This window comes from Clavelina lepadiformis, chromosome 1 (assembly GCF_947623445.1).
Source record: "Clavelina lepadiformis chromosome 1, kaClaLepa1.1, whole genome shotgun sequence".
In the NCBI taxonomy this organism is placed as follows: domain Eukaryota; kingdom Metazoa; phylum Chordata; class Ascidiacea; order Aplousobranchia; family Clavelinidae; genus Clavelina; species Clavelina lepadiformis.
In genome coordinates, this window is record NC_135240.1 from 15,038,672 (window position 1) to 15,056,128 (window position 17,457).

At 35.2% G+C, this 17,457-nt stretch overlaps 1 protein-coding gene across 4 annotated transcripts in view; it reads right to left on the bottom strand.

Annotated features, from left to right (window-relative positions):
- LOC143462739 (protein phosphatase 1 regulatory subunit 12A-like) overlaps positions 1-17,457 on the bottom strand; it is a 52,548-nt gene that overhangs the window by 33,725 nt on the left and 1,366 nt on the right. For all 4 annotated transcript variants that reach the window (XM_076961005.1, XM_076961013.1, XM_076960997.1 and 1 more), the window contains exons 2-3: positions 10,255-10,385; positions 6,859-6,977 (exon numbers count right to left, since the gene is read on the bottom strand). In XM_076961005.1, the coding sequence (XP_076817120.1) occupies positions 6,859-6,977; positions 10,255-10,385 (250 nt within the window). The remainder of the gene's footprint in view (positions 1-6,858; positions 6,978-10,254; positions 10,386-17,457) is intronic.

The following is a 17,457-nucleotide window of genomic DNA, read 5'->3' on the forward strand; positions in this document are numbered from 1 at the left end:
AAAACACATTAAAATTGTTAATCTTTTGTTATTCAGCTATCCAACAAAATTTTATACGGATATGTAAAATTGCCTTGGTTAATTGATATCCGACTAGTCCCACCCTAATAGTGGTACAGCTAGTACATAAGCAAAATGCTTATACAAGCAACTATAGACAACTTAGGGTTGTGGAAAAATGATAAAATCTCGGGCTCGTGCAAACTCGCGCTTATGAACTTAAAGCCTGTGTGATACCAAACCAAATCCGACAATGTCATAGAAAAACCAACTTATATGTAAAGGCAGGAGGGTCTTTTCGGTATAGGGCTGTTGGGTACATCCAAAGACTATGTTCTTGGTATAAGTACTGCTTAGTTGATGTACAGTAACCATATATCCCCCCTTTATAGGACCATTTTTAATCGTGACCAAATCATCTAAAAAATTAATAGGGGACTTATATTCCGAGTATAAAATCTTACCTAAAAAAATTTCATTTTGACTGCATCAAATCATTACTGACTTGCCATCTTCCCTAATCAACACTACACCAAGACAGTTCTCAATTGAAGTTACGGCATGACATTTTCAGCTTTCTGCTTTAGTTCACTTGGCCGTCTTTGTTGTGATTATTTTCAAGTAAAGCAGATGATAAATTAAAGTTTTTATTATTTACAAAAGTGGACAAATTCACGCATCACTTCAAATTCGTTTAACAGCGTAAAAATAAGTATTTATTGCAAATATAGTCATTATGGGAATTTTTGGTCAAAAGCACAGTGCATTGGTATGAAGTTGTGGCCTCACAACAATAAGCAAACATCATAGACTAAAACTTTGTAGTGAGAGGTGCAACTATTCTATTGTCAAGGGTTAAAACGTGGCAAAGCAAGTGTAGGCTAAAAGCAATACTCTGAACTTAAAAACCGGTAGTGAGCCTACAATCCGGATGGGCCAATATGGTATATAATTTATTTGACTTGTAACTACTTTATATCTTTAATAAATAGAACAGATACATTGCGTTTACAATGCCTATATGCGTAATGAATAATACACATTACCTAATAAACCATTAATACATATATATCCTAATATTACGGCACTACTATATAAACTAAATGCCGAGCACACCCAGATTAGAAACTGTTTCCAGTAGTAAATATTGGAATAAATATTAAGTTTTTTTTTTTCGACAAAAATGGTGAAGTTCATGCCGGAGGTTTGGGCTCAGGTTCGGCATAGCCCTACAAAACACAAACTTTGGAGACTTTTTCAAACTAGCTTAATGGGTTACCTAAGCTTTAGTTGCAAACCTTTCACCTTATAAAGAACAAATAGTAAAATCTTTATGTCAATTATACCTGAAATCAGATGAATATGCACTAACATTGAAAATTGTTATCTAGTCAATTAGGGTTGAGTTGAGACGAGTCGAATCCGAGGCCGGTGATTCGTCCTAGTATTGACCAGGCCGAGTATATTAGCCTTATTATCAGCAACGGTTATATCGGTAATTATGGTATGAAACACATCTTGAAAGATACAATCAAACGTTCTAAAACATTAAATATTTCAATTTATATGCCCAAACCCCAAAAGGATAAAGTTAAAACTGGCAACGATGAAAACGACTTTGAACAAAGAATAGTGATAGGATAGCCAAAAAAGATTGCACCACATTTCTTCAAAGTTATTAGCAGTTATTCAGTCTTTTTGCATCATTATTACGACAAACGCGCCACTGCAAACATCGAACAATTTTAAAATGCAAACAATAAACCATATGTGACGAGTATGCAGTACTACTAGTAGTCTAGATGAGCCGTAGTTATGACTGAATTTTGTTAATCTGGTAAGGCGGAATCGTGCAGTTACAATTACAAGAAATCAAGAGTATTGGACTATTTTGAAGTAGTTGCGATACAAGTGTTGCTATTTCCAACATCTGTAACAGCAAATTAAACAGAGGAAAACCCGATAATCCAAGATAGTTTACGAACTCCTCTATGCTTAAACATCTATTGGCATGACATGAAATCGACATCAAAGATGGACTACAGAGTGAAAGACGTGCAACAACATCGAGTAAATCAAAACAGACTACATTGTTTGAAGTGATGAAGAGGGTTTGGTACAATCTCTTGCATCCAGTTGATCAGAAAATAACAAAACCATTGCAGAAATAATTGCACTGGACTAACAATTGTGGAAAACTTAGGGTTTCGGTGTTCGATGAAGGAATTTTCTCCACGGTATATCTCACCATCTCACAGACATATCACTGATGTGGTTTTACCTGGTATATGTTGGAAAAGGTTAAATTGTAAATTAAGGAAAGTATACGCACATAGCTGATAACGTACAAGCAATGACAGATACATATTCAAGTGCAAGCAATGGCACTTCTATCAGTACAAGTGCTCATGCTATTCTTTGGAACAACGCTGACTTGCAACTATTTCCTTCAGTATTAGCATGTTCTCATCCGAAGGAAGCTCATATTCCTCAAAATATTTGAGAAAACTCATGAGCAAGAAAATGTGTAGAATCTGAAGTTTTTTGCCGTGGTGTCGGACAATACAGGCAACATAGTGAAGACGCTGGAGGAGCTGGAACTAAAGTATCTGCATTATAGTATAGTGAAAAATGAAAATTTTTGAAAATATAAAAGGTTGACTTAACATCTGCCTTTTGTCATAAAACTATGCCTAAAATAGATTTTGGGAAATTGGCAGCAAAACTGGGGCGACGACCTTGCCCAAAGGTCAACAAGGGGTCAAACTTGTCAGAAATGCCTTAACTTGAAAACCGCTGACATTAAAAAGCTGATTTTAGTCTTAAAAGTTGCAGAAAAAATACTTTTATACCTTGTCTAATTCAATATTTTCTCCTTGACCCAACATAAACGATTATTAAAAAGAAAAACCAATTGTAATGAAATATTTTGTAAAACTTCATTAAACATCAACATACTGTATTACAAAAGAATTGACACAATTTGTACTTTGCAGATAAGGCCAGACTGCATGCAGTGAGTTTATCTTCAATGTGTGTTTAGATGAAAAATAGAACAAAAAACGACACGAAAAGCAATCAGTTTTTATGTTTGTTTTATGACTGGTGGACATTTTTGGGGACAAATCTGTGTGCGCCCAAGTCTCTTGCCAGAAATTCAAAATCAGCTGAAAGTATGATTTGAGGCCTGTTTCCAGATATACTGTTAGAGAGTCCTACTTTTATAACAGAGTGAAGTACAACAAAATTCATATTTCCATACTTCTCGGCCTACGTTTAACGCTTGCATAGGTTGACGAAAAAGATGGTGATGATTTTATTGCAATTTTAACAGCAGAAGCATTCTCTGTTGCAGAATCAAGAGGTAGTTTTTCTCATACACGTCTTCTTCCGAGTCAGATGACAATGGTACTCAAAACAGTTGCAGGCTTTTTGAAAAACTTGTCGGAAAGTCATGGAACCGGGGATGAAGTGGACATCAACACCAATGGAATTATAGTAACAGAATTCTATACAACTGTATTTGGTTTCACCTCAACTTGAGGCAACCAAATACACTCTGCATTTTTGGGTCAAATACAGTGACGATTGCCCAGTTCATTTGTCCTGCTTACCAACAATTGTTTCATCGCTGTTGCGAACACTCACCACTGCAAAATCTATATTCTATATATCTATATATCTCCATATTTTCAGGGGTGGGCTTTCTACTTAGCCACATGAAAATGAGCTATAACCTTTACTTATTGAGATAAAAATTTTTTATCCCCCAACTTTGAACGACAACAAGGATGCAGAACTTTTCGAAGATTTTTTTTAAAAAGAGGAAAGGTGAAATTGTGCCACAAACAGTATACCGTTACACTCACAACTTTTTACATAATAGTCATTGTAAACTACCATAGGCAAATTTTCTAATTCTAAGTGTTGTCTATTGTAACAAAAAGTGTTGTTATCTGATTTTGTCTTTATGAAACAACTTCTTTTTAGTATTTGCAGTTTTCATTATTTTGTAGTTCATTTTTATATATGATGTAACAAATACTGCATCTTTCTTACATCTACATCTCAGATTATAGTGCATAATACATTTGAAAATTTGATTTAAAATAACGTCTTACCTACATGATATCGCTTGCTTTCAGTAACAACTCGTAAGATCTTGGCTACTTGATACTCTCAGTTTCAACTCTTAAACATTACAAAAGCTACATTTGGTAAGAAATGCATCAGGTTTTGCTTTTGAAATTAAATATATTGTCTACATTTGACATTGTTGAAATTGAAAAGCATAAGTTTGTCCAAATCATGCAGTTGCAGAAGTTTCGAGGAGAGAAAGCACCGGTAAAATGTCCGTAATACATTTGTCTTCACTCTGAGGCTCAAAGAAAAAGCGCCAAGGCTCACAAGGATGCACAAACCTTACAATGAGTTCATTCTCATCTCAATTAATTTTTTGCCACTTGTCATGAAAAATCCCCTTTTGATGATGTTGAGGGAGTAATTAAGAGGAAGTTGCCAAATGAGACTCTGGAAGGCCCAAGAAGAGGGGAAATACTAGCAGCTGCTGATGCACTGAAGCAACAACATTAAAGACTTTGTTCCTTGCAACCAAGAACGTTGATCATCATCGAGTCTATTTAAATGAACAACAATATTTTAAAGGCATCAATACTCTAGGCCAGCGTGGTCCAACTACTTTTGACTTACGGGCCACTTTACAAAAAACGTTACAACTTGCGGGCCACTTTGTTCATTCACATCTATAATGTCTACTATTATGACGTAACAAACAAATGGATGATGCGATGCAATGATGCTGTCGCAATTACTGGATTGTGCCAAATTTCTGAGTGTTGCGCAATAGCCAGTGTTAGGGTTCCAATTTAAAAGATACAACATGAAAACTGTGGAATATTTAAAGGAAACAAAAACGTCCGGAACACTAGGTACATATCAGCCTTTAAGAAGCCCAGTTGTACTGACGAGACCCGATAGGTTGAAACAGTATAGGCCCTGCTGTCTACAACTTTGAATTAAATTTTTGAAACTTTTTTTCCAAATGCTATACTTGTTCTAATTGAAATAAATTAAATCAATACTGTGAAAGCTCGCGGGCCGCAAACATTTTATCCGCGGGCCGCATGCGGCCCGCGGGCTTGTAGTTGGACCACGCTGCTCTAGGCCAAGGGGTGGGCAAACTGCGGCTCGCCGGCATGTTTTTTGTGGCTCTTCTAGTCGAATCGTAAAATTCCAAAAAAATTGTAAAGGCTACCAAGAGTACCGTTTATGAACGTTTCTTACTTTTTCTTTTCTTTATTTAGGCCAGCATTTCGTTTATGATGTAACACTAGACATAGAATCCGTTATTAATATTATTATTGTGTTAATTATTACCGTTTTGTTACATTACAATTCTGTTATTATTGCTGAACTTGCATTATTTACCGTTTTTGTATTGAAATAATTTTGAGGCTCTCTGGTACTTGTATTTTCTGCAAATGGCTCTTCTATTGAAAACATTTGCCCACCTCTGCTCTAGGCATTACATGGTAGCATTTTTTACTTCCTCTGAAGTTAGATCTGTTATGTTCAAACATATGTCTAATGACAATTAATTTTTTTAAATCAATTTTTGAAATGTGTTGTGCACTATAACATAAGAGGTAGATGTAAGAAAGCTGCAGTATTTGTTACATCATATGTACAGATGAACTACAAAATAATGAAAACTGCAAATACAAAAAAAGTTTTTATGTGAAGACAAAATCAAATAACAAGACTTTTTGCTACTATAAAAGACACTTACAGTAAAATTAGAAAAAAATGAGTATGGTAATTTGCAAAGACTATTGGGTGAAAAGTTTCGAGTGTAACAATATACTGTTTGTGGCATAACTTTTGTCTACCTTTTCCTTTTTTAAGCAAAAAGTTCTGCATCATTGTTTTATCGCTGTTCAAAGTTAGGGGGTCAAATATTTTCATCTCGAAAAGTAAAGGTTGTAGCTCATTTTCATATCGATAATTTTAGTAAGCCCACTCCTGAAAACATGGGGGAGATAAAAAAATCATCCAAATACAACAAGTGGATCTCGATATATTGCAGTTTGTTTGTTGCTTCTTGATTTGAAGCCACTTAGTGGTCAAAACGTTTTCGCCCATAACTTGAAAATCGCCAATCCGATTTTCATCATATTTTTGCCTACCATCTTAGAAAATTGAATAGAATTATTTAAGCAAATAAAAGAATAGGGTGGTTCTAAAAGTTGACACTTTTGTGCCTATTATAATAAAATGACCCTAACGCTAATATCCTAATGCATTGATATATAATGTAGCCATGAACTAAATAAGTAGTATTGGTAACATAAATGTAATTCAGATCGATTGTTTTACAGTCAACATTCCAGGGCACGTGATTACATGCCGAGGCCAAATTCACGGCCGAATTGGAATAACATACTTGGACGGATCGAGAAATTTTAATTTTGTCCAAACCCTAACATTAATAGAAAACTGATAAAAATGAATAAAATAAACAACTCTACTAACATGTAAAATCATTCCATTTAAAATATGAAATTCAGCAAAAGTTAAAAAACGAATAATGTTTAGTCAAGCGCAGGGTGCATATCATATCTCAAATGCAAACGAAAAATTAACAGTTTTACAAGTTTGAACCTGATATTATAATCTTGTTATTAGTTTGTAACAATACCATTTAAATTACAGTAATAATGATAATCACAAATGAAACAGATGATGAAAAACTAAATCATAAGCTAATTTGAATCGTAATTTACAACAACGCGATGTACGATATTTAAAAAAGATTTTGGGCTTTTTGCACATTCGTACCCTGACGACTTATTTCACTTTGAAGAAATTCAATCATCTCATCATCTTCTGCAATATCAAGAGGCACTTCCCCTTCACTGTTTACAGCAGCTACATCTGCTCCTTGTCTCACCAGATACCTTTAAAACAAAAATTTAAGTTAGTTAAGTTATACAAGTAATCTGGGGCTCATGCTTTTTTACATACGGTCTACTAAAGATAGTTGGAGTAGCAAAGGCAAAGTCTAGTGCTTTACTTCAGACAATGTGAATTGTTAGAAACAAATATATTATCGTTACATGAATCTATGTCAAGTTTAGTATCCAGTGGTGGATCTAGATGGGGGTGTTCGGTTGTTGCAACAGGGAACTGACTTGTTTTTAGTGTCATGCTATTATTCCTCTCTTATTGACATTGATAATATTAATTATAAAATGAAAAAGGGCAAGCTTAAAAAAACGCAAGAAAAACGCCTACATTGTTTTTTCATCTCAAACCCGAATACACTGAATCCCGCGATGATCCAGATTGACATTTTGAAAACAACACAACTTTGACCAACAAACAAATGATCATCCTTTAATTATTATTGGCATATTTGCAACGTCGATTGATTTTGCACCTATTTTCATTGATCTCCTGTTCCAAACAATGCAATGACAGGAATGTGCTCGTTTTTTTCCAAACAATCTGTCCGATTCCTAGCTTTGATTATTTCTGTGTGATGAGATATGGGTAGGCTGCGTATGTTTACCTCTTAAACTTAGAGGTTACACGCCATATTGTGTATGCCGAGCAATCATCATCATCATCTTAAATGCTTAACGTCTATCTCTGTCTTTTCAAAAGTTTATTTTTGGCATTTAATCCAAGTAATTGGATGTTTTTGTCTAGCTCCCACTTATCTAAAACTTTAGGTAGATCCTTGTTTTGCAATTAATATTTAGGTCATGTCACGAAAACAAAATAAAATGTAAATCGATATTATATATTTGTTGCACGCTTGTTGAGTATGAGCTTTTGTCTCGTAAATAGCCTAGGCCAGGGGTGCCTGACAATTATTAACCCAAGGTCTACTTTTCAAGTAGCCAACCTCCAGCGGTTTACCAATCCAGTGTGAACATCGCAAATCCACATACATCATTTCCGGTGTTTCTTGCTAATTTCAAACGTTTTCAAGTCCTCCCAACATAACCCTGCATGTACCGTATAATTCGTTGTGGTGTCACAATGAAATTTATATAGCAAACTTAACTTGGATGCAAAATTCGATCGAAAGAAAATGCGCTAAAATCCTTAAAAGAAAAAGTTAAATTTCTTTATTATCCTTTGTTATCTGTTGGTGCTGACATAGACAAGCTGTGCAGCCAAAAGCAATGTCAGGTTTCACATTAAACTGAACTATATTGCGCATTTCCAAGAATTTGGTCTATTTTGTAATTTATATTGCTTAAAATTAAAATATAGCTTGAAATAAACTGCTTTTCATGTAAACATATATTTACTATTTCTGTACTAATAAGCACTGTTCCCTCTACACTGCGCGCGTGCGCAAATGCACACTGCTGACACGGTCTCCGCGCACAGAAAATCTGTGCTGCGCACAAGAAAAAAATCCAACCTGAATTGAAAATAAAATAAACGCATAATAATCCATTCTGTGCTATTTTTCAATGTGAGTGACTAGCTGTTCCAGCCAATTATACGCCTGGGCCGATCATAAAAAGTTGCTACTTAAATGGAAGAGACCATTTTCCATAATAGGCGAAATAGTAACTTGTGAGTATGTGTTGGATGTCAATGGGAAAGAGCAAACATGTTAAGAAGTGTATCTCTAGTCTGAATGTCCCAAACAGAGAAGTTGACAAAGCAACAGGCATGTGTATGCATGCTAGTCAACTCTAGGGAAGAAGCATGGCTACCATCTGTCCTATTTAGGAAAGGGATATCCAGTGATAACAAGCGAGAGACACTCACATAAACTATCAGTCAATATGCATGCAGAGGTATTTGGCAACCAAGGCTATGCACTTGAAAGATCATTGCATGCTTTACGATAGTATTATTAGTAAAGAGGTTGAAAACGTGTGAAAGCTGATTTCTTGGGTAGGCTTTGGGGGTTTATTGTGATAGTTGTATGAGCTTAACTCTGTTTCATTACACAGCTTTTGTGAGCATTTTCTATTTGGGCATGGGCATAGTTGCCTACTTTTGAAAACATCTGGGGGGGGGGGGGGCAAAACATTAATAGTATCACGTAAGACACAAGGTTCCAAGTAAATTCTTTACACAGACAAAATCGGTTAATCGCATACCACTGAAATGCATATATCATTTAATTGCATACAAATCTGAAGTACCAAATTAAATCCTATCTAACGTTAGGTAAAAACATCGGATAATCACAAAGGTTTTTGTCTCCGTTACTGCTTTCGTTCGGTTAATTCTATATTTTCGTTAGCAAAACGTTTCAACAAAAAACATTTGTAGGTCATGTGTTGTAGGTCACTGCTGCAAATCTTTATGCTGCACAATGAGTTAAACCAAGTCTATCAGACTTTACACGTACAGGCAGATCTCCTTAATCCCGACCATTTTGTTTCGTCAAAAAGTCAGTTTAGCGAGTTGTCCATATAATCGGAAGCAAAACAATAATAGGGTGAAACATTGTTGAACAGAAAGACTTCACAATGGTCATTGTCAGAATTTTGCATGGGACAGGCTTGATGAACACTAATGATTTTAAGTGGTAAAGGCTAGTCAGTGTCACAAAAACCGTTTTACAAACAACAAAAAATAATTGTAACAATCACCTGCAAACGAAAATAAATTTCATGTGCATGCTTTTAATGAACCAAATCGTCAGCACTGACTTAGTAGTTCTTATAACTATATAACTGCTGCTTTTATTGTTCATACATAATAACTGGCTATTGTGTTCGTCATCTATGACAAATGCACAAAACCTTGTATTCACAACCAATCTATTTTCCTTTGCAATCAGGTTTATCTAATTTTCTTCTATTGATTTAGCGTATCTGTTCAGAAAATACTGTGTCAAACTCGGATAGCGTGGTTTCCGGATTAAATGGTAAGGATAACAACACACAAAGGCTGGATTAAATAACCTGAAAACCTCCCAGGGGGCAACAATATACGTTAAAAACCAATTTTAGGTATATAAAACTCAGGGGCTTATTCGCCAGTATTTACGGTATTTAATGGTAAAAAAATGAATTTTTATTGACTTTATAACTTGTTTTTAAACAATATTGGCCCTACAACCAAAAACCTTGGTACCTACAGTTTTCTTACCAATACTGTTTATCCAAAAACCATAGGGTATTGAAAAAAACTTGCGCTAGATATAACATTTTAAATGCAATGTTCGTAAACCGAATTTCCTTCTACTTATACCTAGCAATATCCATGAAACCACAAGATGCTGCAGCATGAAGAGGTGTCCAGCCTTCATTGTCTTCCTGATCAATTTCTGTTCCTTGCTCAACTAGAAACTTAACTACGTGCAAATTTCCATCAATGCAAGCCTAAAATATAAACAACTTACTCTTAAAAAAATTGAACGTTTTAAAGGTTAAGAAATATATGAAATCAAAAACTATATGCAAACAAAACCCTGATGTTTACATAAAAAATCACTAGTTAGAGGAATATCAGAAATATCAGTAAATGCAATGTGCTAATGATTTAAAAGATTCCAATATAAAAGATTTCATGTGCTAATAATTGTTTAAAAATTACCACTCATCGAATTACAATGTTGTTACCCATGGGATTATGATGTTGTATACAACAGCAAAAAGATGTAAATTTAAGGCATTTCTTTTCTGCTGACAGATCATATTTTTCTTAAGTGAGATTTCTGCATTATTGTCAGTTGCTTTATAATAAAGCTCTTTCAAATAATATTGCAATTTTTTTCTTTCCATTCAGTAATGTGACCAGGCATTTGATTATAAAACTAAACAAGTTATGCACCACCTTTTTCGGAACGTAAACGATCAATCTAGGGATGTGCGGCCACTACAACCGAATATATTTGGTGAATATTAGCAAAACTACGATTATTGTGTTCGTAGTTCATATGAGTAATGTGCAGTACAGTCCAGTGCGGTTAATGGCATAGTCAATTTGCCAAGCCTTTTTATGCGATTAAACAAATCAAGCATTTATGCGAAAGTGCAAAGTCCGCATATTGTCTTACTTTAAGTGCGAACCTGGTGACGTGTAAAAACGTCAACAAGCAAAACACTTTAACATTTATTGTTTAATCAAGAAAAGTACTGCGCAATTGTTGTTTGTTTAATTTTATTTTGCATGCTTTCTTGCATTGGTGTTTCTGAAAGAATAAATGTGTCCATGTCCACCACTTCAAACTGTAGTCGTCGTCGAACTGCATTAAGTGCATATGGAACTTCTTTATTTTTTGGCGTAGTCGCAGCGATTTCGTCAGCAGAGCTTTCTTTGTTAATGTCATTTTTCTCAACTTGTTTGTTTCGTAAAACTTCTTCACATATAACGGTATCATCTTGAAACCATGCTACTTCAAAAGTTCAAAACCATCTTCAAGATGTATGGTGTGGTGTGTAAGTATCCAGTGCTACTTCAGATGGAACTTCATTCGATGTAAAACCAAGAAAGGGCTCATCAGGTACCTCAGGTGTTAGACTACGGAAAAAACAGCTTTGAATTGTGTCTGCAGAAACAACGTTCCAAGCAGCACTCATAAAGTTTACAACATCTAATACAGATATAGATCGAGCCACTTCCGTTGCTGTGATGTTTTCATCAGCATCAATTGTTAGCACAACCTTTTGTAACATTCGACGGCGGCAATGGTGTTTGAAGTTTTTAATGATCCCCTAGTCAAGTGGTTGAACAGAGGAAGTAGTGTTTGGTAGCAAATACACAAGTCCTATACACTTCAAACCATTACCTTTAACTTTTTGGGCAGAACAATTCTCCTAACAGTAAACACCCTTTTTTCTTTTCTTTCATGTGAGCTTCAAAGCATTTCAACCATTCTTGAAAGAGTGTTGCAGTCATTCACAAATTTCCATTCGATTTATAAGTTACCGGGAGTTTCTTTATTCCCCTAAAGCAGCGTAGATTTGCAGATTTTCCAATGACAAACGGCCGTAGCTTGTCTGAACCGTCCATATTTGCAGTAAGACTGTAAGGCATTCTTTTGACTGCTTGCTGCCCGAGAGCATTTCATTTTTAAAGCACTGTAGCAAGGTTCCCTGTGGTAGTGCACGAAAGTAAAGCCCTGTCTCATCACAGTTGTAAATTTCTGAGGCAGAGTAACGGTCTTGTAATTTCGGCCACACAGATGTTATCCAATTTTCAGTGGCTTCAGAATCGTGCTCTTGTTTCTCAAAATGCTTACGCTTAAAAACGATTAAATTGCAATCTCGCCAGCGAGTAATCCAGCTCATTGATGGATCATAATCTACATCCTAAGTTTTTTGCTTTTTCACGTAACATTGGGCCACTGATCAGAAGACCTCTACTTTTAATTTTTAGCTTGCTTAAACCATTGCAATAAAGCGTCCTCTACAACTTCATGAGTACTCTTTCTTGCCCTATTACGCGATGGATTTACGTTGCTACAATGTGCAGACAAAAGTTTTTCTTTTGATTTTAAAATTCGTGACAATTGTGATTGCAAGATTACAATTTTTTGGCAACTGCACTTTAAGATGCTTTCCAGTCAAGTTCGCCAATGACAAGAATTTTGTCAGATAACAATAAATCTTTCCGCTTGCTTGTTCCTGCTTCAGTCCTTTTGAAATCACAGTGTCTTGCAAACTGCGCACTGTACTGTAACGCTTACATGAAACTAAAACAGTGCGAATGTTAGTGTCTGCGTAATGACAGCCACATGTTAATGTTATTCGGCATTGTCTGCTTGATTGTTCCGTAACAAAGTGCATTTCAAAGCTTTCGTACTGTGTGTGCGCTCCCAGTGCATGTTGTTTTCAACTTCACCTTTTAAAAACTGTTAAATAATCAAGTAAATCACCTTCATTTGCATACAATTTAGCCGATTACGCAATAAACCGCTATGCGCTAAACTGAAGTATTTTCTTATCTTTATTAGTTAGTATTATCTTTATTGCCGCTGCATGAGCGCTTAATTTAATTACGTTTGGTTGAGTCTGTCAATATCAATATTATTATTTTGGTGAAACTTGAAGATATAACTGAAGTGGGACAGTGGCAGGTGGTTTTTGGGTTGCAGTAAAAGTTATCCTATCGCAAATTCGCAATATTGCGAGTACGTCATAGTATACTAGTTACTTCCAGTCAAATGTCTGCACACAATAAATGGGAGTCTATTATTATCATCTATTAGCGATTTGAACATAACAAACGTACAGGATCCACTGATTTTAATGAAAGATATAAAATGCATAAAAAGTATTTCTCAGAATTGGTTGTACGCTGTTTCAACAATAAAAAAAATTCAATAAATTTTGTATTAGTAAATCCATCTCCATTCACTCCACACTGATACCATAAAAGCACTTGGCCTTGTGCCTGTAGCGTCTGTGTGAGGCACATGACTATTTTTAGATAAAACGAGATTAAGTCAGACATTATTAGCTACTATAATGTGATATCAAAATGCTGACTTAGTTGCTGTTGTTTTTCATTTCTGCACTATAACAACATAATTAGGGTTAGTTCGAATATCAATAATTTTTACTATCCGGATAACGGATATATCCATATATTTGGAATTTATCTAACCGGTTAACCGGATAATAACTGCTAAGTGAGACAATCGATTTCACGAGGTTTGCATGGAAAATGGATTGTAAAATCATTACACAGTTTTATTGTAGATCTATGTACACGCGCAGTACGAGCGAATACGAGAAAAATCACGCAAATTTAATGTTCACTGCTTCTGCAACGCCCTCCTTATAAAGCACAATGCATCAATTGTGGAATCTTGTAGACGGGACCGGAGTTTTTTAGTAGCCCCAAACTGGATTATCACTTTTGAAACGTTTAAATTCCATCTCTTAAATTTAGTCACTTCAAACTAGGTTGTAGTCAAAGCTTTTCAACCGACACTTCACAGACTTTACCTTGTCATGAGAATGCAGTCTTCTATTAAAAGAATCATTCATTATGCTTTCTTTGTGACGTGTTAGTAAATTTCACTCCTGCATTTTACGAGTACCGTAGTTGAAAGTATAAGACAATAGAAGTGTGAACAAAGGTTTAATTGCGCTCAGCGGGAGTCAGCCTCTACGTAACAAAGAATGTTCAAACTTATTAAAAAGTGTAAAACGCATTAGCAACGATACCCTTTTAGCCGGTGAACCGGCAGAATTATATCCGGATATCAGATAGAAAAAAACCTGCGGTTAATCGGTTAACCGTTATCCGGATAATCCAACCCTAAACCTAATCATGCTTTTTTATGGAACGTTTTCTTTAAAAACAATCAGACAGAGTATGTCTATTGCTTTACTCATCGTAACGTAAACTGTTAGACGAAATTAGGCTGTAACAACGTCTAGTCCAGGGGTTCCCAACCGGTGATACGCGTACCAGTAGTGGTACGCGGGAGCTTTTCAGGTGGTACGCGAGCAGCTCTCCGTTTAATGCGATATACAGTATAGTAGTATAACAATTTAATTTTGAGTTGCTAAAATATGCGAACAACACTTTTATTTCTTTCCGTACTAAATTCTCTGCACTCAGTAAGCTACTTTTGTCGATCTTGTTCCCTGCTGACATTGTTATTAATACAATGCTACTGTGCAAATATTGGATCAAATTAGTTGTTTTGAAAATAGTGGTACGTGTTGACAATCCGTGGTGGCTAAGTGGTACGAGAACATAAAAAGGTTGGGAACCCCTGGTCTAGTCTAACACACTACTTGCAATTGTTTCAAAATTTTTACTTGAGCAGCTATGTATTATCAGATGTAAAACACAATTATATAGCCAAGAAAAATGTTTAGTATTGCCAGTCAAGTTACTGGCAGGTTTTTTAACAGAGATAAAGTTGATTCGTCAACCATAACAAACAAAGGTGGCAACATGCCCAGTTAGACAAAGAAAAAAAAACAAAAGTATTTGAGATACTCAAATTACTGCAAGTTATCTTATGTTGCTTGTATGGATTTATTGTAGTACACTAAAGCTATTAAAACAACATCACAAAGCAAGCAATACGAGTGGAGCATATTGGCGTGTTCAACTGACGTCAAGATTTTAGCCACTGCAAATGTGATTGATTTTGCATAACGAAGAGAATTTGCATTTATCATAAATCTTTGAGGCCGTGTATGGAAACAAAAGATATGTTTGTAGAATGAATTCAAGAGCCAAAGCAGTTGAAAGCATTTTTTATTTTAATTCATTCTACGTAAAAGTCGCAACTTCCAAACTCTTGCTCAGAAGGCATGTTGTAAGTGGGCCTTCAAAGTAACATTTACTTGGTGTTATAAGTTTGTGGAAACAAGAAGTATAGAAAGACAAATTTTGTGTTTTCAGGACATTCATAATTTTTAAACGAATGCGAATAACAAAGCTGTTAAAGCTTTACAAGAAAGGGTGCTAATTACGCTGATCGTCACTTAATTTTTTGAGCAAATTGCCTAACTTGCATTCATTCATTCCAAGTACTGTAGCATGCAACAATTTTTCACTTTAGAAATAGGAACAGCCTGCAAGCCCAAAGTTTATTTTTTGGGCTGACATTTTCCTCTTCAAAATTGGTCTTATAGTTCTACAGTACTTTCGGTGTTTAGAAACAACATAGTTAAAAAAATCCGCTGCTGAGTGCTGGGTTATTCATGATTTACGACTGATCTAGTTGAATTAAATTGCATTAGTTAACATTGTTGCACCTCACAAGATATTAAACGTTTCGATTCAAAATTCTGGATTTGACATCTCTATTCTAGAAACCATAAGGATTCTACTTTGGCAATCCCTAGTTGTGACCACAGTACATGCCACAGGACGTTTTCCCTCAATCTCGTGTCAACAGATCAGAAAGGTATGGGATATATAGTATATATGTCTAAAAAACGCATACAAACTCAGTGTGGCATTCCAAACACACCTCAAACCATAAACAAACCATAAACTCAAGAAATTATAATTGCTACACAAGCTACGCATGTATTTCGTTCACTGTATTGGCACAAAGCCAAGCTCTATTAATGCCTCAATGATTTACAAATCTGATGTATTGCCAAAACATAAGTTAATTTTTCCTAATGAACGGTACTTCTAAAAGAGAAGGGCAAGTCCAGAAACAAGTTGATGTTATGTATGAAAGAACACTACTTGCTGAATATTCTGATAAAATAGTTTTGAAAAATAGTTCTTGGTTAGATAATTATAATATAAATTTGGCCTTAACTGCGACGTAGCTCAAGGCTCTTGTGATGTTATAAGTAATCACTAGGGCTCACAAAAGTCAATAAAGTCAAAAATTTTTAAGGACCTCGTCTGACCACGAATCAAAGAATAAAGTTGTTTTCAGCACCTAGGGGATTGTTTCTAAGAAGTTTATAGGTCAAAATAAAGTCAAAATTTACAATAAAGTCAAAATTTACAATAAAGTCAAAATTTTCAATAAAGTCAAAATTTGTCAAATTATGGCTTTTGACAAAGTTTTTGTGTTTCTTGAGAGTAATTTTTGTAAAAATCTTCGTGGAAGCATTTTAAATCAGGAACTGCGACACAATTAAACCATATTAACCCATAAAAGCAGGAAATAAGTCACAATGCCCACTTGGATCAGCAGTAACTTTTATCGCAAATTGTCCATTATTTATTCATTGTTACGTATTTAAATAATCCTTATGCCGCGTGAAGGGGGTTACATTACTTCTTCCCTGTTTAATTTGCTGTTTATTAGAATTTACCATGCGGAGAAAATCGAGGCAAAGTGCCCTTTTCACAAGGACAAAATAACACAAGCTATCTAAATCTACCGCCAAAAAACACGACGCACTTTTTATAATCCATAAAACACCTTGACTTTTCAACAAAATATTATGTTTGGGTAACTGGAGGAAGAACTGTGGCTTCTACAAATAAGCAATTTCGTTAGGTCAAAATAAAGTCAAAATTTGAGAAAAATAAAGTTAAAAAAAATTTTTTTTAGGTCAAAATAAAAATGGCCCTAGTAATCACACACAGCATTTGCAAATTCATAAATTTAGCAATACCTACTGTATATCACGTATGTATCTGTTTCAGCTGTATAGATTGCTCTAACTGCCAATAACGCGAGTTGACATTGACAGCCTATAACCCAACTACGGCAACCAATATGGTACCAGTTTAATGGGTAAGGATCCAAAGGATCTTGCAACTTCAGGGATGCAAAAGATTGGGCTACCAAATTTTTTGTGTTTAAAACAATTGCGATGCTTCACGTTGCTAATATCTTCACATGACGCCTAACTCAAAATAGTATAAACTTATATGACCTACACTTCTGACTTCAGTGGACTACTGCGCAAGAAAAACAATAGCAGCAGCATGTTGTCAAGCAACTCAGCTACTCTATGACTTAACAAAAGCCTTGATCTATGCCACAATGAACGTCAAAAA